Source organism: Myxocyprinus asiaticus, chromosome 28, assembly GCF_019703515.2.
Source record: "Myxocyprinus asiaticus isolate MX2 ecotype Aquarium Trade chromosome 28, UBuf_Myxa_2, whole genome shotgun sequence".
NCBI classification, from domain to species: domain Eukaryota; kingdom Metazoa; phylum Chordata; class Actinopteri; order Cypriniformes; family Catostomidae; genus Myxocyprinus; species Myxocyprinus asiaticus.
The window spans coordinates 34,165,548-34,189,160 of record NC_059371.1 but is presented as its reverse complement, the minus strand read 5'-3'; the positions used below and the strand labels follow the sequence as shown (position 1 = coordinate 34,189,160).

The window sequence follows — 23,613 nt, the reverse complement described above, 5'->3', positions numbered from 1 at the left end:
AAATATACTATTTATCAAATGTACTTTTATTACGTATCATATTTTAATGGGGATATAATTTATTACAGCTGACAGTTACGTGTGCAAACAAGGTTTGAACATCAACCGTAACAAGATCAAATTTGAAGGCTGTTTATTGGATAATACAGGTAAACGTCATATTATGCGACTACGCATTACTTTACGGAGAGCTTACGACCTACTAGTTAAGTCTTGCCTTAAGAACAGGTGATGCAACCAAATTAAGCACTGACTTATTTACAAACTAACTAGTAGTTACTAAGCCCTTAGTGTGAGATTTACATCCCAACTTACGTGAGAACTTGCACACAGCTGGTGCAAACCTACCCTGATGAATAGGGCGGTTCTGGAATTTAAACATACAGTAGATCCTATTAACTCTGTTGTTAAAATAATCTCTCAAATTCATTCAAGAATCAAAATTATTTGTCATTTTGTGTCATTCTTAAAAATTTGATTGTAAAATTATTCACGTCATCTTCTCTGTTGTGTTTCAGGGCAAATATCGATGAAGTGGAGACAGAGGTGGTGGAGATTGAAGCCAAGCTTGATAAGGTAAGATGCTTTAAGTCTGTTGACTGATCCTCTGACCCCCTTATAGAAAATTTTGAGCGGGCGTTAGAAAATAAGAGCTTTATCATTCACAAGAAAAAACTCTTCAAGGTCTGTGTAGCCAAACACTGACATGAGATGGCTCCACAACAAGGTCACAGGGTTAACCTCAGGCTTACAGGGGCCGGTTGCACCAGCTATACGCAAGTTACAACTTAGCCTAGTTGTGGCATAAATGGGCACTAAGTCGCAATTTACACACTACTAAATATGTGAGCGTTGCTCCATTCATCTTAGTTGGAATGTAACCCTATGTATAAACTAAATATTCACGGAAGCCTCCGACCATGAGTAACGGCTGGAATAAAAAAGCAGACTCATTTAAAGACATCAATGAGCTCATGTTTTGGTTGACAGGCTTCAATACTTTCGACATACATTATGATGACCAACCTTAACAAGATCAAATTTGAAGGCTGTTTATTGGAAAATAGGTAAACGTCATATTATGCGACTACGCATTACTTTATGGACAGCTTACGACCTACTATTTAAGTCTTGTCTTAAGAACAGGTGGTGCAACCAAATTAAGCACTGACTTAATTACAGACTAACTAGTTGCTAAACCCTTAGTGTGAACTTTATGTCTCAACTTAAGTTGAGACCTTACGCACAGCTGGTGCAACCCTACCCAGATGATCAGTATGTATAAATGTGGATGTAAATCCAGTAGGGATGCACAGATACTGATACTGCTATCAGAATCGGGTCCAATACCACTCTCATGTACTGGTACTCGTACTCGTAAAAATGCTCCAATACCATCTGATGTACGAATGTCACTACGTAAACATTCAGCACACAGATTAAAATCACGTCATGTCCTAGTGAGATTATTTAACAGCAAAAGCTGCGATTTAATGTGATTAAATAGATAGTTTGCATGTGTAGCATTTTAAATGTGAATGCTTGTGAATGTTTGGAGCCAGTGTTGTGCTGACATAAAGTGCTCATACCTTTAGAGATCCTTGGCTCATACACGGAAAACACTGTTATGAACATCGCATGCTCTGTTTGTAGCAGATGACAGTAAGCAGAGTGCTAATTCACTTTTTAGCACGAGTCATATACAGACTACATATTTATTTATTTAAATAGTAGCCTTTTGCGGTTTAATAGTTACTGTGATTCACATAGCGACCTGCTTTTCCGGATTGCCATCATTACGTCAGAGCTCCTTGGTCTAACACCACAGAAACACTTCAAAATAAAAGCTCTGCCAAAATAAAAGCTCAATTTAAATGAAAAAAGTATGACAGAAATAGATCACTAGTGTATAGTTATGTGATATTCACTGTTATACTACTACTACTAATAATAATAATAATAAATCAATAGTAACTGTATTATATTTAAGCAATATCTCACATCCTCAGTTATGCAGCACTTTATTTGACAAAAATAATTCCAATGTTGTATTTAGGATTGTGCTGTTAGGTTCTGTATAAAATCACTTCATCAGATAAAAATAATACAATTTCATGTTGAAAATTAATTGTTATACTTTCATTTGATTAAAGTTTTAACTTATTTATTTAAACACAATTTTGATGATAAAATTGAAATAAACTGCTGATATTGAGTTCAGAAAAAAAACAGGTATCGGTAAAGTATCGGTACTCATACTCGTTCTCAAAAAAAAGGTATCGGGACATCCCTAAAATCCAGCGTAGAAGAGGTCTCATCCCCATATACATTGACTTGCAATGTTTTATCCACCCGATCCCTCAGAAGGCAGTGGCGTGGTCATTAGAGAGCAGATTAAGCATGTGCATAGAGACATTTGTGGCAAATCGTTCACTGTGTAAGATTAGAGGAATGTTGTGGATTATTGTATAGTGATGGTAAGCCTTTTTAAAAGCTGTAAAGCAGGCCGGACCTCTTTGATGGTCAGAGAAGATAACCTAACTCTCCCAATGACCATTATCCACAATATATTTATATTAAAAGAAACTACATGGACTATTTGTTGTAAAAATGTAATTTGTCACATCACAGGACTATTTAAAGTACTGCTAAAAAGCTAACAGAAATGCTAAAAAGCTAGAAGGTGAAAATATATAATTTTGTGTTTAATTTAATTCTATTTTATTACACATAATTTGTATTACTATGACATTTTTAATGTTTATTTTATATTAATTTAATATGAATTAAATTTTCCTCATATTTGGCTAATATAAAAATTAATTGCTTGGAAAATGTGTAGCTTGTAAAATTGATAAGTGTGTAAAATGTGTAAACATAAATAAAAAATTTTTTTATTAATTTGTCACATAGCATGACTATTTAAGTAAACTTAAAAAAAGCTGACCAGTTACAGCATTCAGAAATGCACACAATTTTATTTTATTACACATGCAGTTTTTATGACCTGCTTATTTTATATTAATATTAATTTAGATAACATCATATTTGGCTAATATTAAAAGAAATTGCTTGGAATACAGTATTTTTACTTGGTAAAATGGGTAGCTCAGTGGTAAAAGACGCTGGCTACCACCCCTGGAGTTCACTAGTTAGAATCCCAGGGCGTGCTGAGTGACTCCAGCCAGGTCTCCTAAGCAACCAGATTGGCCTGGTTGCTAGGGAGGGTAGAGTCACATGGTGTAACCTCCTCGTGATCGCTATAATGTGGTTCGTTCTCAGTGGGGCGTGTGGTGAGTTGAACGTGGTCGCTGCGGTGGATGGCGTGAAGCCTCCGCACATGCTATGTTTCCGTGGCAATGTGCTCAACAAGCATTGTGATAAGATGCGTGGGTTGACGATCACAGACGCGGAGGAACTGCGTCTGCGCTATGCTGAGGAACTGGGATTCGTCCTCCGCCACCTGGACTGAGGCGAATCACTACGTGACCACGAGGACTTAAAAGCACATTGGGAATTGGGCATTCCAAATTGAAAAAAAATAAAAAATAAAAAAAGATGACCAGTTATGGCATCTGAATTTGATACTTTAATTTGAATGAGAAAATGAAATAATTGGTAAGGAAGAGGTGGTCGTTCATTCACAGATGTCCATGTTAGCCCTAAGTACATCCCCATATGTTCCTTTGAACATATTCATTTTTTAGTGACAGCTGTCAATCTAGATCACACCTCTTTCTCCATCACACCAGTGGCTCAGGAGTGTCCAGTAGTGAGGTTGGTAAATTATGCCACCGCTAACAATCAGTAATCGGGTTTGTAATGGTTGAGTGAAATGGGTTTTCCAATAACCAATGCCGATATCTAGAGAGCAGGGTGGCTGATATAAATAGTTTGTAGTGCTGGAATAATACAATTATTTATATTATAATAAATCTTTCTCAGACAGGTTGACAAATTAAATTGCAAAATGGATTGCTGTGGACTGCTGGCCAATGAGAGGCTTACTGTATGTTCAATAATATGGAAATAAATAACATATAGATTACATCGATAGATTTAAACAATTGATTAATTTGATTAATTAATTCGCATGTCATGTAATTAATTCGATTAAGAATTTTAATTGATTGACATCACTACTTTTTTTTTAAACATTTTATTCTCATACACAAATTAATCAAACAGAAGATACAATACAAATAGAAGATAAATGCATTTATTTAGGAGAAATCCTAGTTCTTATGTCAGGCTATTTAAATGCTTTGTATGTGTGATTTTCTGTGAGGTCTGTTCAGCAGCTGTGTAAAACAAGGACTCTGTTTGTTAGTTTGACTCGCATGTGGAGGAAGATGTGGGAAATTAAGAGATTTTCCCAAGCAGATATTGTCAAGCTTTCACACAGAGGCTGTGAGCTCTTATGGACTTGTTTTTGTGGGTTTGCTGGACATAATCAAAAAACTCCTCAGTAAAAAAAAAAAGGAAGATATAAAATTAAGAACTAAAAAGAGAAAGGAAAAGGAACAAAGGAGTTAAACTCCTAGCACATGTGTGTTATTGCAGTGACGTGGTAGTGTCCGACACATGGAGCCCATCTGAGAATGTGTCCTGTCAGGCATTAAACAAACACGTGACCACATGTGAAAGCACGGGACAGAGTCCGGGGATCTATGGCATGTGTGAAATTTCTGGTCTGGTTTTTACATGTGGGGAGTTAATTGGCATATTAGTGAGGAGAATTCCCTCACGGATGAAACCACACATGTAGTGTGATTATAAAGGACTATAACAGGATATTTTCAACCTAATGTCTGTGTGACGCATGTTTGCCATGCTGTCATTTACCATGGGTAACAAGTAGGGATGTCTTTTGATTAAACTTTTCAGTGGAATTAATCACATTATTTTCAGACTAATCAAATGAATGGCATTTATCATTATTTTCTGAAAAATACCCCTGAATGAAGATAATTCAAAGACGTGAAATTGTGGCAGACTGTAAAGCATTTAATAGACTAGGGCTGGGCACCGATACAGTTTTCCTGATTTGATTCTATTCTGATTCACGGGCTCTCAGTTCGATTTCGATTTCGATTTGATTAGATTCTGTTTCATTTAGATATATTTCAGTGATAATGTTATCCATTTTGCTTACCTAGAAAAGAAATCCTCTGTCAGCTAATTCTGTCAATTATATAGGGAATCTTCTAACATGGTACATTTAGGGCTGCAACTAACGATTATTTTGATAATCTTATTAATCTTCAATTATTTCTTCGATTAATTGGATAAAAAAGCTAAATTGTCCTGTATTTTATTCAAATGTATTTATTAAAAGCATAAATGATTAAAAGCGTAACGCTTCATCTCACGATTCAGTTTCATTCAGGATATTGAATTCACAATTTGATACTCTCATGATACTTTAAACATAGTCTGAATCAAGAAAAGTTAAGTTTGAATGTTTTTAATTACTTTTAAAACATATGCAAAACTATACTGGTAACACTTTACAATAAGGTTCCATTCATTAACATTAGTTAATGCATTAGGTATCATGAACAAACTATTAACAATATTTCTTTACAGCATTTATTAATCTTAGCTAATGTTAGTTAATAAAAATACAATTCTTTAATGTTAGTTCATGGTGCATTAACTAATGTTTACTAATATAACTTTTGATTTTAAAAATGTATTAGTATGATTTAATTAACTTTAATTTTAAAGCATTTATTAATTTTATTGTTCGTTCATATTGTCTAATGTTGTTAGCTAATGTTAACAGATGGAACCTTATTGTAAAGTGTTACCCCTTTACTTGTACAACTTAACAAAGTACTGTTCTTTAAAGTGCAGGGAAAGAGTGGAACTAAAAATCAGCCCAGCAGACGGCAATGGTGACACTAGAAATATTAATAGTTCTGCTCAGCTGAAAATACAGAACTGTGTTTGATACGTATATTAAAAATACATTTTAAATGTTTAAAATTAATATAGTATGATTTAATATAGTATTGTTCCTGATTACATTTAATTAAAAAAATAATTTGTAATGGCAGGGTATGCTTATCCAGTAAAATTATGTTTGCCATAGTATAAATTTACTGGTAAAATCAGACTGTCTCGCTTGAGGATGAAGATGAACGCAGAGGCTGCAGGTGAACCCAAATGCAGTGTTTTAATGATGAAAATAGACAATTTTAAACTTAGAGATTCCACAGATAAATAAACAAAAGAGATTAGCAACATTAGCAATAATAATACACAGCACTTAGCTTGGAGAAAAGAACGTAGATAGATCAGTGCTGCTTTAGACGAGACTAGGCCCTGACTGAAGGAAAGTGGTGAGTTTAAATAGAGTCCTTGATTAGTATGTGACAGGTGATGCCAATGATGAGATTAGTGTTGATGAATGAGAGCAGGGGCACGTTCAGCCCCGACAAATGTAGCAAATTTTTATTTAAACGCAAACAGTGGTGCGTTGAACACCCTGTTGTGTTACACAAGCGTTGCAACTATGGTAGCTGAGAAGGCCATTCTTTGCGTTCTTTTCGAAGAATATTCGGAGCCTGATGAAATCGGTTTAAATACGTGTTTAGTACTACAAAATACGCTCGATGTTACAGTCACTGCCCTTGCTGTCCAGAATAGCAGAGAACATCCCAGTCGAGTGAAGGGATATGTGGAAACTGTGGTTCCTAATTATGGTGATCCAACATTTGCCTCGCATTTCAGGATGACAAGGCAAACATTTCTTCTAATGTCTTCAATTGTTGCATACACCAAACTGCAGTGGGCACATTTGTAAAGGACTTAAGTTGGATCCATTGTGCGCACTGCCTTTTTAATACAGCGGGGTTTATATACACGTCACTACTGATTGGGTAACACCTCTGACACACCCACCAAACGAGAGAACTTTTGATGTACCTCAAAGCCCGTTGCACACCGTTTTGAGGAAACATGTCGTTCAACCCAGAAACCATAGCAAAACGGTGCACACTGTTTTGAGATTGAACATGCCCCAGGTTATAGTGGAGGACTGGGAGACCGATGGGAGCGTGACACAACATTACATTTGGCATTATCAGGACCATCAAATATTCCCCCGCCAAAATGATGGCGCTCCCTTTCTCTGTTGTGATCAGTTTGATTGATGTGGATGCTCGTTCATTCAGTGGAGTTTAAAGGAGACTTGCATTCCTTTAAGTCGCTTTAAGTTTTCTGCTTCATTGTGTCTTATGATAACCTCTCTGTTTCTCTGTTTCTCTCTTAAAGCTGGTAAAGCTGTGTGGTGGTATGATTGAAGCTGGGAAAGCATATGTCACCGCCAATAAGCTCTTCATCAACGGCATCCGTGACTTATCCCAGCAATGCAAGAAGGACCAGATGATATCGGTAATATAAATCAACCAACCAATGGCTTACTTATAGTTGTCTCTGCATATTAAACTGAGATAGGAAAAAGCATATTAAAGGAATAATTCAACCAAAATGGAAAATTCTGTCTTAATTTACTTAAGTCGTTCCAAAGCCGAGCCACTGCAAACAAGCTGCTCTCAGCGCTCATGAACGAGCAACAGACATCATTAATTAAACATCAAAAAATTTATTTCCAACCCTACACATCTTTTCTGCATTTACTGTGTAAGATCTTTACTGGCAAACTAGCTGACATGAGAGCACCAAGCTGCTGTTTTGAGTGTCTGAGACACCCTTTAACCCTGATTAGACATAGATTTAGTCAAAGAAGCAGGCCAGAACTTTCTCTGCCAGTATTGTTAGACTCATTGCCGCATTATTTGAGTGGTATTAAGAGTTTGTTTGGCTTTTCTTCTCTTGCACCCAACTGAATAATGTTAAGAATCTTTTTAAAACCTGATGCTATTTGCATTTTCCACCGTAAAAGCACCAAGTCAGACCCACAATTACGTTTCCATTTCGACAAAACCTGCTGCTCTCTCAGCAGGAATCCTATCGCAAGGCATGTTTTCCCTGTCAGACTCTGCACTATCCAAAATATGAATTAATGACAATACAAGAGTAAAAGTGCAATTACCTTGTAACTAATTCTATTCATAACATCTCGGTGTACTCAAAACATAGTTTGAATTCTAATCATCATTGTGACTCAGAGGTAAACATATTCAAGCAGGGCTTTTAAGTATTTCTTATTTATAATGTTAGTCAAGGTTTTTTGCACCAAAAACAGCCATAATTTAGTTTTAAATGATCATTTCCACCCTCTTTCTGACCCTTAGAATTAAACGTTAAAAAAATAGAAATTCTGTAAAGCATTCTCATTGTTTGATGTACATTCCACTTTTATGGTGATGAGTAATAATTATTTTGTGTATACATTTGTTATTTGTGAGTAATTTTGGCCTGTTGTTGTTTTCAGGAATGTCTGGAAAAGTGTAGCGAGAGTTTGCAGGAAATCGTCAACTACCACATGGTATGTCTCATGTTTTTCTAATTTCTTTCTTCTCACATGAGTGACTTCTAACATGGTGAGACAGACCCACTGAGACCAGCCTCATAGTGTCATCCCATTCTGAAATGTTAATGTGTTGAGAAGTTTAATCCCACAGATAAACCTCAACTCACAGGTGCTCTGACTGTAGTGTGTAAATCATTTAACATGCTACATATGTGCATCATAAATGATCCTCGTTCTTTAACATACTGCATGTAAACCATAAATGATCATCCGTGTGTTGTTGTGGAGGTCTTTTCTTTTTGTCAAAAGTAACCCTAAAAAGATGTTGAATTTCTAGAATTTCTAGAAAATATTCTAATAAACCCAGCTAGTGTATTTACCACATAGGAAATTATTGTCATTGGCTCAGTTCCAAAATCTAGTGAGCTACTTTGCTGTCTGCTGTATAGGGTTTTACCTTCTAGGGGCCGTTCACACTGAACATGTATTTGCGTCCTTCTGCGCATTTTTAGGTGCTGTGTTTAGGTACAAAGAACTTCAACTCTTAAAATCACATCTTAAGACACCTGCATTCTATTCTATTCATTGTGCTGCATTTAGGTTTTTTAGCGCAAGAATGCATTCGATGTGAATGGTCCCTTTTCATTTGAAAACACATTGATTTTGCTATGTTTACGCCTTTCATTAAAATTGGAACAGCGTTTCCCTCCATCAAAAATTGAGACATTCGAAAATGCTCACCATTACTGCATACCTTGGATAATTAGGACTTTAGGAAACTGAATTTTCAAATAAAAAAGGATTTGTTTGCACGTGGCCTATCATGTAAACTCATAAGCGATTTGATGCGCTCTACATGGACAGTAACTGTCCTAGCAGTCACTCACGCAAATCTTGCAAAAATCGCACCTTGCATAAAGCGCACAAGAGACAAAACCAAATGCACTTTGATAATCCTATAATAATAATGAATATTTTAGAGCTGTCAGGACGGAAATTGCGTACATACGTCATTCGCCTGTGCGTGTTGAGAAAATAAGATCCGGCTACTGTAGCGTGTGTATGGTGTGGGAGCAGCGTGAAGCTGAAAGTCTGTTGTCACAACGAATGAGAAGAATTTACCATGGATCATTCAAAATGGCAAACCTCCGAGGAATCACCGGTTGTAAAAACAAAGAAACCCCGAACAGAGCAGAGTCTACAAGCAAAAAGGGAAAGCGACAGAGTCCGTAATAAAACCCGAATCAACATCAGCTTGGCTTTTCAGAGGTGGCGACAACTCCGAGATCTGAAAGGATTTAATAGCGACCCAGAGATGGCTTTTTTCTTACTCAACAGGCAAGATATTTTATTGAAATGGTTTATGTATAGTTGTGTAATCACATATATATTTTATTCACATAATCATGTATAGTGAAATAATTATACTGTAATCAGTGCAGAACTTTTCACTTGCTAGCACATGTGTGAATATTTCTTTATGAAGGCAAAAATGTATATAAATAAATCCTTTAGTCCTAGGCTTGCCAAGGACATGTGAGTCTTGAAATGATGTTGACCACTGGTTGGTAACAGTGATAATCTATAAATGAATTACTGAATTATAAATGAATTTGGCCAGAATATCCTGCATAAATAATAACATTTATAACGTTTGACCTTACGAACGCTGCCTAACTTTTGTAACGTCATTTATTTCAAAACATCAAAGTCAAAACAACAGCATAAGATATGGCACTTACCTGCACAGATGACATGTTTTCAGATATCCGTCTTTTCCTTTCTTTCGTTATTTATTTGTCCATTCGCTCTGATAAGATGTCCTGTATCCATGTGTACACCAGTGCCTCGAATCACATTCATCTGCGCAAAGGAGCAGAGCCGAAGCACAACCAAAACAATGTTCTTCCGCAAGACACATGCAGTTTTATTTTTTAACCGCTAGAGGGCCAAAAGTTACATAGTGAAGCTTTAAGTGTGGATGTGGCCTAAAGTAGCATCAAAACCATCATGTGACCTCAAGTGATTTGAAGCGTTCTGTATGGGCAGTAACTCTTAACAGTCACTTACGAAAATCATGCAAATAGTGCTCTTTTCGACAACTTAACGTTGATCACAATTAGAGTTTTATCTGTATACAAACAAAGCACAAAAAATCCATAATATATTGTGTGAAATAGTCCTTTGTAATTTAATGTAGCTATTTTATTGATACATTCAAGACAGAATGAAAGACATTTATAAAATGTTTGCGTCCATATGCGCTGTTTTTTGACTGCTGCGCCACGTGCTCTTTTTTCGCACAGAAGGTTAGCATTTGCGTCCTTATGCACATTTTTTTTTTTTTTTACTTTTCTGTGTAAACATGTGCTAGGCAGACATCAATGACCATTACGCGTTGTGCTGTTTCGGTATCTCACACAGGAGCGCCACGATTTTTAGACGCTGAGTTATAAAGTACTTTCGTTGCGCTGCATCTTGCAAGAACGTGTTCGGACTGAACGGCCCTTTAAGAGGCAGCACAACTTTGTAAATATTAATTTGGTGGATGGCTTCTAATAGTCACTTTTGTTTTTCGTTTTGTAAGAGCTAAAAGCCACGTGTTGGGGTGGGATATGGGACTATTGTTAGGATCTCACACCACTCGACTCTTTTTATAAGTGTGTTATTTTCCAACTCTCGGTGGGGTGCTAAATTTGACCCCTGCACACCAGGTCCTCTCTCTGTTAACCCACTGAGCATTTGATGTGCTCTTTTAGAAGTGTGCATCAGTCTTTAGAGTGGTAATATCTAGAGGTCAACAACGGCACATGGGAAAGTGACATCACAAACGAGATTAATGGCAGGGGTCGTTAGAGGGCTGTGATGTTGTGTGTGTGTGTCTGTATTGGGGAGCACCTGAGCAGTGTGCAGTCAGGCAGAGAAGCATAAATATAAATATGAGCACTTGAGGGTCACTTATATAAATGGATTCAGAAAGACAAACGCATGGCCCAATGCACAAGAGCACTTACAGTAGAGAGACATCAGTAATATAGACTCTCTCTTAATTCCATATCACATAAAAAAAATTTGTTGCAAAACTTGAAAGATTGTTCATTTTTATCAGAGAACTCGTACACTCAATATTTGTACCTGCGATGTACTGTATGTTGTCAAACTTGTCATTTACATTCATGGCCTGTTTTCAAGATGTTTATGACTGAAGAAGTTGGAAAGTCAAGATTTGAAATTGCAGTGCCAGATTCGAGTGGTTATACTGTAAACTGGACTTTTTTACTTTCATGTGTTCTGAATTTGAAGTCGCCAAATTATGCATTTGGCAGACACTTTCATCCATAGTGACTTGTACTGCATTCAAGCTATACATTTTAGTGTGATTTACAAGTCTGACTTCTGTCTAAATTCTGTGAACAGTGTTGCCAATTTAGTGACTTTGTCGCTAGGTTTAGTGACTTTTTGACCCCCTTAGCGAGTAAAAGAGCCATCTAGCGACTAGCGACAATTTTAGCGACTTTTGTAGTCTCCTTTAGAGACATTCTTCCACATCTGGCGACACAAAAAACATCAGCTCTATTGTGAATGATGTCTCATTTTTCTCTGTGTTTCAAGTAATATGACTGACCTGCATGCCATCAGGAGTTGGATTTATGTGCATACAGATGTTCTATAAATCAAATGAGTGACAAGCTTACAGTATTATTTGGTATTTTTTGCGACAATCTCAACTCTATTCACGTGCATGCTCTCCGTTTAGAAAGGTCAGCCTAGAGTGATAGAAGAGCATTTAGAAATTATCTAGAGGGCGAGAGAGAAAAAGAGAGAGAGAATGGAACGGATATGAACCCCTGATCTATAATAAAGTATAGAGATAAGTGATATGAACAGATGAACCGAACTGTCCACTCAACAACCGGACCAGAAACCCGAGTCATAAAACTGATTTCGAACTAAAGTAGTAATTGAAAGCTCAGATTGTATCCAAAAATAAATTCTCTAGCAATCGATAACCTACCAACTGAGTTGTGGGAACACAAACATTTAGACTCGAGTCTGTAACAGAACATGCACCAGTGGAACCCATGTTAAGAAAACCGTGTATGTCCACGTTCACTAACAAAAATCCATTTAAGTCTAATTAAAATATCAAGAGTTCACTAACAGATGTAATGATAAAATTCTGTTTATGGTGCTAAAGGTGACTAACTATGTTTTTTTTATGTAATTATTTTTATCCCCTTTTCTCCCCAATTTGGAATGCCCAATTCCCAATGCGCTCTTAAGTCCTCGTGGTGGCGTAGTGACTCGCCTCAATCTGGGTGGCGGAGGACGAATCTCAGTTGCCTCTCCGTCTGAGACCGTCAATCCGTGCATTTTATCATGTGGCTTGTTGAGCGCGTTACCGTGGAGACGTAGCGCGTGTGGAGGCCCACGCTATTCTCCATGGCATCCACTGCACAACTCACCATGTGCCCCACCGAGAGCGAGAACCACATTATAGCGACCATGAGAAGGTTACCCCATATGATTCTACCCTCCTTAGCAACCTTGCCAATTTGGATGCTTAGGAGACCTGGTCAGTGCGATCTGGTGTGTTATTCAGCACGCCCTGGATTTGAACTCGCGACTCCTGGGGTGGTAGTCAGCATCAATACTCGCTGAGCTACCCAGGCCCCCAATTTTGTTGTTTTCAATTTATTTTGGAGGATTGTTTATGAGAAAAAGAGCTTTTCCATGCTCTTGAAAATAATATTTTGGAGATACGTGCCTGTCATCAGGCAGCGACGATATGCAAAGTTCACAGATCACAATCTAAAATCTCTTGAGTTTTACCTCCATATGTCTTGATCACACCACATACACATGCTCTTTTACACAAATAAGCATTGTACACAATACTTGTTTTATAAGAGCCAATATTTACTGTCTTGTTGCAAACACAGTTATTTTATAACTTTAAGTTAGTATTTTCCATTAACAAATAAATGTAGAGGTCGGTTAATTCTATACAATCCTAGAATGTTCTAAAGAGAATGACAACAGTCTTGTTTTATTCATGTGTGAAGGTCCATTGATGTTTATGTTCAATAATTTATATTTCAAAGTCCATTGAAACTATGGACCGTACAGTATAAATACTTTATACTGTATATAGGTACTTCTATTTCCCAATGACCTATTTCATCACTGTTTTTATCATGTCAGAATGGTGTTTTATCACATGACATGAGAGGTCATTCTGCACGATCATGTAGTTTGACTTCTATCTCTGATTTTCCATATTGTTAAATGATTAACAATTCTTTAAACAAATAATAATAATAATAATAATACAAATATAATTAGTCGAAGTATTTATTAGTCTTCAGTGTGTTTTGTTAGAGAACCAATATTTTTTTTCTTGCGTTTTTTTTTTTAAAGGTTCTAAAGAAAGAAACTGAAAAATTGTGATACTCTTCTAAACTATACGTTTATTTAATCTTGTGGATATTCCATGTTTTGTTCATAGCTCATACTGAATGTAAAGGGCCAGTTTATGTAATGTGACTTGTCCTGATTTTTGAAAAGCTTTGAGAGTAAAAAAGAAATTTTGAAGAAACTGAAAAAAGAAATTGGAGGACAAGATGCATCGTGATTCATCGAGAATCGTTTTATAATCTAATCGTTACCTTTTGAATCGTAATCTAATCAAATCGTGAGGCCAGTAAAGATTTACACCTCTAGTGAAAAGTGCAATTATGCAATTTTCTTTATTTTATTAGTCACTTGTTATTTTCACTTTTTATAACAATATTTCAAAAGAAAATAAAGCCTTTCTTTGTTTGTTTGTACTACATACAGAAACCACAATTATTGCAGAATTTATAATGATACATAATCATGAATATTACATAATGCTAGAAGGCATTTTTATGTTCCTGAATGTCCTGTTGTTCTGCATTGAAACAAAGGGAATTAACGGAAGTTTCCTGACTTCTTCACTCCATAGTCGTAGAGATAGGAAGGAAATGAATCAAACTGGAAAATCCACAATGATGTAAGATGATGGGATAGGACATGGGGATGAAGTATTGGGAAAGAAAGAGGGGTAACTAGGGAGATTTTTTGGGATTTTTTTCAGTTTAAATTAAATAACCTATGGAAGGTGCGACTTGATTGTACTGACCAAATTTAGACATGTGATTGAGTGCCATGGCATTTAAGACTAACATTTTCTACCTGCAATAATTATGTACTGTAACTTAATCATCAAAGATGCAGATATTGTTTTGAGGGAAGTTGCATTAAAAGTCCACTCAAAAATCTGAGGCGACTTGGTTTGAATGGTGATTAAAGACTCCCCTAAAACTCAAAACCACAGACAAAACTCCATTAACCCCAGTGACATACACTATATTGCCAAAAGTATTCGCTCATCTGCCTTTAGACGCATATGAACTTAAGTGACATCCCATTCTTAATCCATAGGGTTTATATGACGTCGGCCCACCCTTTGCAGCTATAACAGCTTCAACTCTTCTGGGAAGGCTTTCCACAAGGTTTAGGGGTGTGTTTATGGGAATTTTTGACCATTCTTCCAGAAGCGCATTTGTGAGGTCAGACACTGATGTTGGATGAGAAGGCCTGGCTCGCAGTCTTCGCTCTAATTCATCCCAAAGGTGCTCTATCGAGTTGAGGTCAGGACTCTGTGCAGGCCAGTCAAGTTCTTCCACACCAAACTCGCTCATCCATGTCTTTATGGACCTTGCTTTGTGCACTGGTGCGCAGTCATGTTGGAACAGGAAGGGGCCATCCCCAAACTGTTCCCACAAAGTTGGGAGCATGGAATTGTCCAAAATCTCTTGGTATGCTGAAGCATTCAGAGTTCCTTTCACTGGAACTAAGGGGCCAAGCCCAGCTCCTGAAAAACAACCCCACACCATAATCCCCCCTCCACCAAACTTCACAGCTGGCACAATGCAGTCAGACAAGTACCATTCTCCTGGCAACCGCCAAACCCAGACTCGTCCATCAGATTGCCAGATGGAGAAGCGTGATTCGTCACTCCAGAGAACGTGTCTCCACTGCTCTAGAGTCCAGTGGCGGCGTGCTTTACACCACTGCATCCGACGCTTTGCATCGCACTTGGTGATGTATGGCTTGGATGCAGCTGCTTGGCCATGGAAACCCATTCCATGAAGCTCTCTATGCACTGTTCTTGAGCTAATCTGAAGACCACATGAACTTTGGAGGTCTGTAGCGATAGACTCTGCAGAAAGTTGGCGACCTCTGCGCACTATGTGCCTCAGCATCCGCTGACCCCGCTCTGTCATTTTACGAGTTGCTGTCATTCCCAATCGCTTCCACTTTGTTATAATACCACTGACAGTTGACTGTGGAATATTTAGTAGCGAGGAAATTTCATGACTGGACTTGTTGCACAGGTGGCATCCTATCACAGTACCATGCTGGAATTCACTGAGCTCCTGAGAGCGGCCCATTCTTTCACAAATGTTTGTAGAAGCAGTCTGCATGCCTAGGTGCTTCATTTTATACACCTGTGGCCATGGAAGTGATTGGAACACCTGAATTCAATTATTTGGATGGGTGAGCGAATACTTTTGGCAATATAGTGTATGTGTGGCTCTACAGTGAGTCACAGCACATACAATGAAAAAACCCCTTTCGTGATACTGTTTGACCAGCTTGTTACTTGACATTTAGTATTGTGGGTACAGTTAGACAGTCACAGATCTTGATATTGTTGCATGCAGGGGAATTCAGCACAGGAAAGAGCACATGTGACAGTACAGCCCAGTCAGGTGATTAATCAGGGTATAGACACTCTTGATGTTAGAGTCATGTTCAGAATGCCAAACGGCGCAATGCAGGACTACAATGTCAGACATGCACACGTGCATGCAATGCCTGCAATTCTAGCTACTAGCTAGCATGTTGAAAATACTATTAAATAAAATAGCCTTGTGTTGACTTTAAAAAATAGCAAAAACATGCTTTTCATTTAGCAATTCCAAAACTTCACTATCTTTGCTTCCTTTATTACCAGGAGTGGCAACCTTTCAAATTGACAAAATGTAATTGTAACAAGTATGAAAAGGAGGAAGCTGAGGCTGGCTTGACAGAACACGTAGACATTTATTGTTGCACTATTCAGTCGCACACAATAAGGCTGCTTTTCAGAAATACACTAAAGGTTTGCTTTTCAGCAACACCACACTGACACGCAGATACACACAAACAGCTTCATGCATCTCTCTCTCCCTTCTACCACTGTCTCTTCTCCTTAAGTACTCCTGCTGCCCCTCGCTGGAATGCGAGACCGGTGTGGAACGCAGGTGAAAGTCATTCGCCACTTATATTCCCGGCCTCGCTCTGCCCAGACGCTGCTCAGCTCTGCCCTGCTCACCACAGTAATCTATGCTTGTGGAGCTCTGAAATCCACTTATAATGTTAGTTAAGGTTTTTGCATCATAAACAGTTGCGTTATAGTTTCAGGTACCAATTTGCCTCTAGCATCGTATTCTACCACTTGAGACACTGGTGCTGTACAACGCTCATATCAAGTTGCTGAACACTGGATATTATAGTTTTGACTTCATAACCATGTTTTTTTTTTAAGCTTTTCATTGTAGACATTGGTCTACATAGTACATTAAACTGTTTTGTTTCATAAGAGCAAGTAAAAGTCTTGTTTTCTACAATGTTTCCCTTTTTAATAATTATGTTACTGGTACATTTATGTGGGATCTCCTACAGAGCCAAGAATAAATAATCACTTGGCATTTGGCCATGTATTAAACCACAATATGACAGTCTATGGGCGATACACAGGGTAGACTGTTCTTTTTCTGCCCAAGATCCGAGACGGGCTCTGCTGCGTCAGATGGTTAGTCTGTTGGTTCTCACTTTCCCAGACCTGACTGCTTCACTGAAGGGCCATTTGGATGCAGGATGTACCATTGGACGTGTATAACAAAGCAAAAAGCAAAAAAAACAAAAAAACAAAACACTGTCTTGTGTTTATATGGCGATCTTTGTTGTCTAACTGTAGGGGAGGCTGTAAACTTTGACATGAGGCACAAAGGCACAGCCCTTCATCTAGCCATCCCTTATTACCACCTAATTTGGTCCTGTCGGTCTTTATGGGGCTATAATCTGCCCCACACTGTGAAAAAGTGAAGTGAATCACTTAGGTTTACAGTTGTTTTCAGAAGTTTACATACACTTAGGTTGAAGTAATTAAAACTCATTTTTTAACCACTCCACAGATTTCATATTAGCAAACTATAGTTTTGGCAAGTCGTTTAGGACATCTACTTTGTGCATGACATGAGTAATTTTTCCAACAATTGTTTACAGACAGATTGTTTCGCATTTAATTGACTATATCACAGTTCCAGTGGGTCAGAAGTTTACATACACTAAGTTAACTGTGCCTTTAAGCAGCTTGGAAAATTCCAGGAAATGATGTCAAACCTTTAGGCAATTAGCCAGGTAGCTTCTGATAGGCTAATTGGAGTCAATTTGAGGTGTACATGTGGATTTATTTTAAGGCCTACCTTCAAACTCAGTTCCTCTTTGCTTGACGACATGGGAAATTCAAAAGAAATCAGCCAAGACCTCAGAAAAAAATGTGTGGACCTCCACAAGTCTGAGTCATCCTTGGGAGCAATTTCCAAACGGCTGAAGGTATCACGTTCATCTGTACAAAAAATTGTGTACAAGTATAAACACCATGGGACCACGCAGCCATCATACCGCTCAGGAAGGAGAAGCATTATGTCTCCTAGAGATGAACGTAGTTTGGTGCGAAAAGTGCAAATCAGTCCCAGAACAACAGCAAAGGACCTTGTGAAGATGCTGGAGGAAACGGGTAGACAAGTATCTATATCCACAGTAAAACAAGTCCTATATTGACATGACTGCGCAGCAAGGAAGAAGCCACTGCTCCAAAACTGCCATAAAAAGCCAGACTACAGTTTGCAAGTGCACATGAGGACAAAGATCTTACTTTTTGGAGAAATGTCCTCTGGTTTGATGAAACAAGAATTGAACTGTTTGGCCATAATGACCATCATTATGTTTGGAGGAAAAAGGGTGAGGCTTGCAAGCCGAAGAACACCATCCCAACCGTGAAGCATGGGGGTGGCAGCATCATGTTGTGGGGGTGCTTTTCTGCAGGAGGGACTGGTGCACTTCACAAAATAGATGGCATCATGTGGAAGGAAAATTATGTATATATATTGAAGCAACATCTCAAGACATCAGTAAGGAAGTTAAAACTTAGTCATAATATGGGTCTTCCAAATGGACAATGACCCCAAGTATACCTCCAAAGTTGTGGCAAAATGGCTCAAGAACAACAAAGTCAAGGTATTGGAGTGACCATCACAAAGCCCTGACCTCAGTCCGATAGAAAATTTGTGGGCAGAACTGAAAAAGCATGTGCGAGCAAGGAGGCCTACAAACCTGACCCAGTTACACCAGTTTTGTCTGGAGGAATGGGCCAAAATTCCAGCATCTTAATGTGAGAAGCTTGTGGAAGGCTACCCAAAACATTTGACCCAAGTTAAACAATTTAAAGGTAATGCTACCAAATACTGACAGAGTGTATGTAAACTTCTGACCCACTGGGAATGTGATGAAAGAAATATTAGCTGAAATAAATAATTCTCTCTACTATAATTCTGACATTTCACATTCTTAAAATAAAGTAGTGATCCTAACTGACCTAAGACAGGGAATGTTTTCTATGATTAAATGTCAGGAATTGTGAAAAACTGAGTTTAAGTGTATTTGGCTAAGATGAATGTAAACTTCTGACTTCAACTGTAAATGTATTCACCTGGGTCGTGACATCAAAGTCTGGGTTTATAGCCCCACTGACATTTAGATCATATTCCTGTTTGTGTTCTTGTAGTAGAACGTTATAATGGGATTTTTCTCCTGCTGATGTAATCATTGAGGTTCGCTTGGGATTATGTTTGCATTATGGAAATGAGGTTTGCATACCTTTTAATGCAAATGCTTGGAAAAGCCGCAGGTACAGTATTAAACATCTACCCTTATTGGGAGTCCTGAACACTTAATGCAATTGAGTGTGGACATACAGTACAATGTATGTTTGTGTTGGATTACTGGAGTTTTCCATTATTTGCATTGCTTTCTAATTCCACTACTGGTTCCGTAAAGATTAGTGTTTCTCAGTCTCGCACAAATTCGGCATATTTTGGGAATATGTTGCTTTCAGAAGCGACAACCCCTATGCTACAAGGTAATGGTCTGCACCCTATTAGATTTGTTGTGGTGTGGGACTAAGGCCACATCCACACTAATACATTTTAGTTTGAAAATTTATTGATTTTGATATGTTGAAATGGGATTTTCCTTCACCAAAACTGAGACTTTCGAAAATGCTCTCCATAACCACATATTAGGGCCATTTCCAAGCATATGGGTGCCCTAAGCGAAATCCTACTTGGAGGCTCCCCGGATCCAGGCTCACCCAAGGATGACACCGCTATACAGTCTTCAACCAATTTTAATATATAAAAGGGTTAGTTTTCCCCTCATGATTTACTTACCTTTAAGCCATCCCAGATGTGTATGACTTTCCTTCTTCAGCAGAACCGAAGTGAAGATTTTTATAAGCAGATTTCAGCTCAGTTTGTCCATACAATGCATGTAAATGGGTGCCATCAGTCTGCTGGTTGTTTGATGGTCCAGAAGTCATATTTAGGCAGCATAAAAGTAATCCACATGACTCCAGTCGATCAAATAATGTCTTCTGAAGCAAATTGATAGGACGCTTTCTGTCTCCTAGAGATGAATGTAGTTTGGTGCGAAAAGTGCAAATCAATCCCAGTACAACAGCAAAGGACCTTGTGAAGATGCTGGAGGAAACAGGTAGACAAGTATAAAATAAGTCATATCAACATAACCTCAAAGGCTGCTCAGCAAGGAAGAAACCACTGCTCCAAAACTGCCATTAAAAAGCCAGACTACAGTTTGCAAGTGCACATGGGGACAAAGATCTTACTTTCTGGAGAAATGTCCTCTGGTCTGATGAAACAAAAATTGAACTGTTTGGCCATAATGACCATCGTTATGTTTGGAGGATAAAGAGTAAGGCTTGCAAGATGAAGAACACCATCCCAACTGTGAAGCATGGGGGTGGCAGCATCATGTTGTGGGGGTGCTTTGCTACAGGAGGGACTGATGCACTTCGCAAAATAGATGGCATCATGAGGAAAGAAAATTATATGTATATATTGAAGAAAAATCTCAAGACATCAGCCAGGAAGTTAAAGCTCTGTCACAAATGGGTCTTCCAAATGGACAATGACCGCAATCATACCTCCATGATTGTGGCAAAATGGCTTAAGGACAACAAAGTCAAGGTATTGGAGTGGCCATCAAAAAGCCCTGAGCTCAATTTGTGGGCAGAACTGAAAAAGCGTGTGCGAGCAAGGAGGCCTACAAACCTGACTCAGTTACACCAGTTCTGTCTGGAGGAATGGGCCAAAATTCCAGCAAATTATTGTGAGAAGCTTGTGGAAGGCTACCCAAAATGTTTGACCCAAGTTAAACAGTTGAAAGGCAATGCTACCAAATACTAACAAACTGTATGTAAACTTCCGACCCACTGGGAATGTGATGAAAGAAATAAAAGCTGAAATAAATCATTCTCTCTACTATTCTGACATTTCACATTCTTAAAATAAAGTAGTGATCCTAACTGACCTAAGACAGGGAATGTTTTCTACGATTAAATGTCAGGAATTGTGAAAAACTAAGTTTAAATGTATTTGGCTAAGGTGTATGTACATTTCTGACTCCTACTGTACATGTTTTTATCAGAACCCAGACCCATTGGACGCGTCCATCCAGAGCTGTCTGTGTGTCCTTTACCTGACGTTTGAGTTTAAATGTATTTGGCTAAGGTGTATGTACATTTCTGACTTCAACTGTATCTGTTTGGACAACCAGTGGAAGACAGAGGGAGTTTTCTGGAATCTTTTTTAAAACAGTGATTCTTTTTGCTGTTCTGTTTGGTGATGCATGTGCTGCTGGAATGACACACTTCAACCTTAATTGTCCAACTTACCTTTGAACAATAATGACGAATTTGGCCTGTAAAGTAAACTTGAAAAACAGCCATCTGTTTTTGAGATTTAATTTATGGTGCTTAAAGACAAAAATGCATCTTGGTTGGACCCTATGAAAACATTTGAAGCCATTGATTTATATTTAACAATTATAGTGAGCTATGCTCATGGAGTCAAGAATATGGTTCCCCACATGGTTCTTTTTAAAGCCCTTGAAAGTGGAACAGAGCAGTCGAGTCATTAGTCTACATGTCAGACAGAACTACAGCCTGTGGCTCCAACAGAGATAAATGTAGTTAAACAAAACACCTCCAGCCACAATCTCCATCTCCTCTCTGTTCATCTTGCATCACCTCCCTTTTGTTTCGCTGTTGTTTCCTTTGCTCCTTCTCTCTTTTTCCTCCTCTATTTCACTCCCTCCCTGCCCGAGTGACCTATTTTTACTCCATTTCTGCAGCATGGCATACGTGATCACTTTAAACATCCTTGCGTAGCAACTGGGGTTGAATCTCAATGAGGCATGGGGGTGTGATGATGAAATGTATGTTGGGAGATCATACTCACAGAATACTGTATAGCCTCTACTGCTCAGATTAAACAAATGTGAGAGCACACTCTAGTGTCGGATGCGGCTCATTACAAATGAAAAATAAATAAACACTTATACAGTACATCCTGTTGTTATTGAGGACTTTTGTCTTTGTTTTCCTGTAAAAAAATGTCTAAAAATCCTTAAAACAAGTTCAGTTTACTCAAGAAGCAACGCTGCATAAGATATTTAGACTTGTTTTTAATATGGAAGTAAATTAATGACAAACGTCTTTGAAACAAAAAAGCACACTGAATTGCACTTATTGGAAAATAAAGGCATTGCATTAACGTTGCTTGCATTTTTTTTAACAGGGATACAATTTTATATGGTTGTATATTTAAACAATTTCATAATTAAAAATTTCAATAATAAAAATTCACCTTTCAAAGTTCAGTTCCAAAAAAATATTTTTTTATTGTATTTATTTATTTCATCCTTTTTATTGAACAGGTAATATTCGGTCCATTATATTTCGCTTTGTACATTCACCTCTAAAATTTCAGTGCAAATTCGGTTGAAAATTCAACTTTTTTCTTTCTGGCAGTAAAGTGCCCAGCCTGATCTCACATAAAAATCGGTAAGTGTGTGCTGATTTTTCTTTAGCCGAAATCGGTATACGTTGACTGAATTTTAAAACACTGCCCCCAGAGGCTAAAGCTGTAAGTGTTTTAGAGCATATAAACAAATGTGCACAACCATTTATGTCCAGGAGAGGTTACCAGAAGCCAGTTGTAAAGAGAATTGTTTTCAGCTGTACAGGGTGTAAAACAGTGAAGAGAAATGCTTATTTTATTTAATCTACCCCCCCAACCAAAACCCAGATCTAACCCTAACAATTAGTTGTCGACTTATCACGCTCGTGATTGTTTATACAAACAATTACCTCCTCGTTTGAATGGTGATTGAACTGTGGTCTCCTGTGCAACTGACGCAACGTGCTACCAGTCATGCCACGAGGGAAAGCAACTATTGTGGAGCTGTTACAAATATCCCATGGGAGATAGGGCATGTCAGTGAGTCGGCATAATGTTGCCGATCCTAGGGTGCCGGATCTTACAGAAACAGCATGCCGACTTCCTGTGTGATCATGTTGGAGTGCCGATGCACAGTCTTCTGCTATTAGGCTTCACCACTTGGTGGAACGAACAATCAGATGTTGGTGAAGATCAAGAGCAACAGTGAGAGGACCTGGACAATTGCCAGTTTTGATAAATCAATTAAACTAACATGACTATAAACAATAAAGTCATTTTAAACAGTTTCTTCAGTTTGAAACGCCACTTTACTATATGTGTCATCTTCCATTTTAAGGGGATAGTTCACCCAAAAAGGAAAATTCTCTCATCATTTACTCACCCTCATACCATCCCAGATGTGTGTGACTTTCTTTCTTCTGCAGAACACAAATGAATATTTTTAAAAGAATATTTCAGCTCTATATGTCCATACAATGGAAGTGAATGGTGGCC

The 23,613-nt window shown here is 38.0% G+C and overlaps 1 protein-coding gene across 2 annotated transcripts in view; it reads left to right on the top strand.

Annotated features, from left to right (window-relative positions):
• The window catches only part of LOC127419255 (arf-GAP with coiled-coil, ANK repeat and PH domain-containing protein 3-like), a 108,174-nt gene that overhangs the window by 50,068 nt on the left and 34,493 nt on the right, over positions 1 to 23,613 (top strand). For both annotated transcript variants that reach the window (XM_051660518.1, XM_051660517.1), the window contains exons 2-4: positions 519 to 576; positions 7,282 to 7,401; positions 8,405 to 8,458. In XM_051660518.1, the coding sequence (XP_051516478.1) occupies positions 519 to 576; positions 7,282 to 7,401; positions 8,405 to 8,458 (232 nt within the window). The remainder of the gene's footprint in view (positions 1 to 518; positions 577 to 7,281; positions 7,402 to 8,404; positions 8,459 to 23,613) is intronic.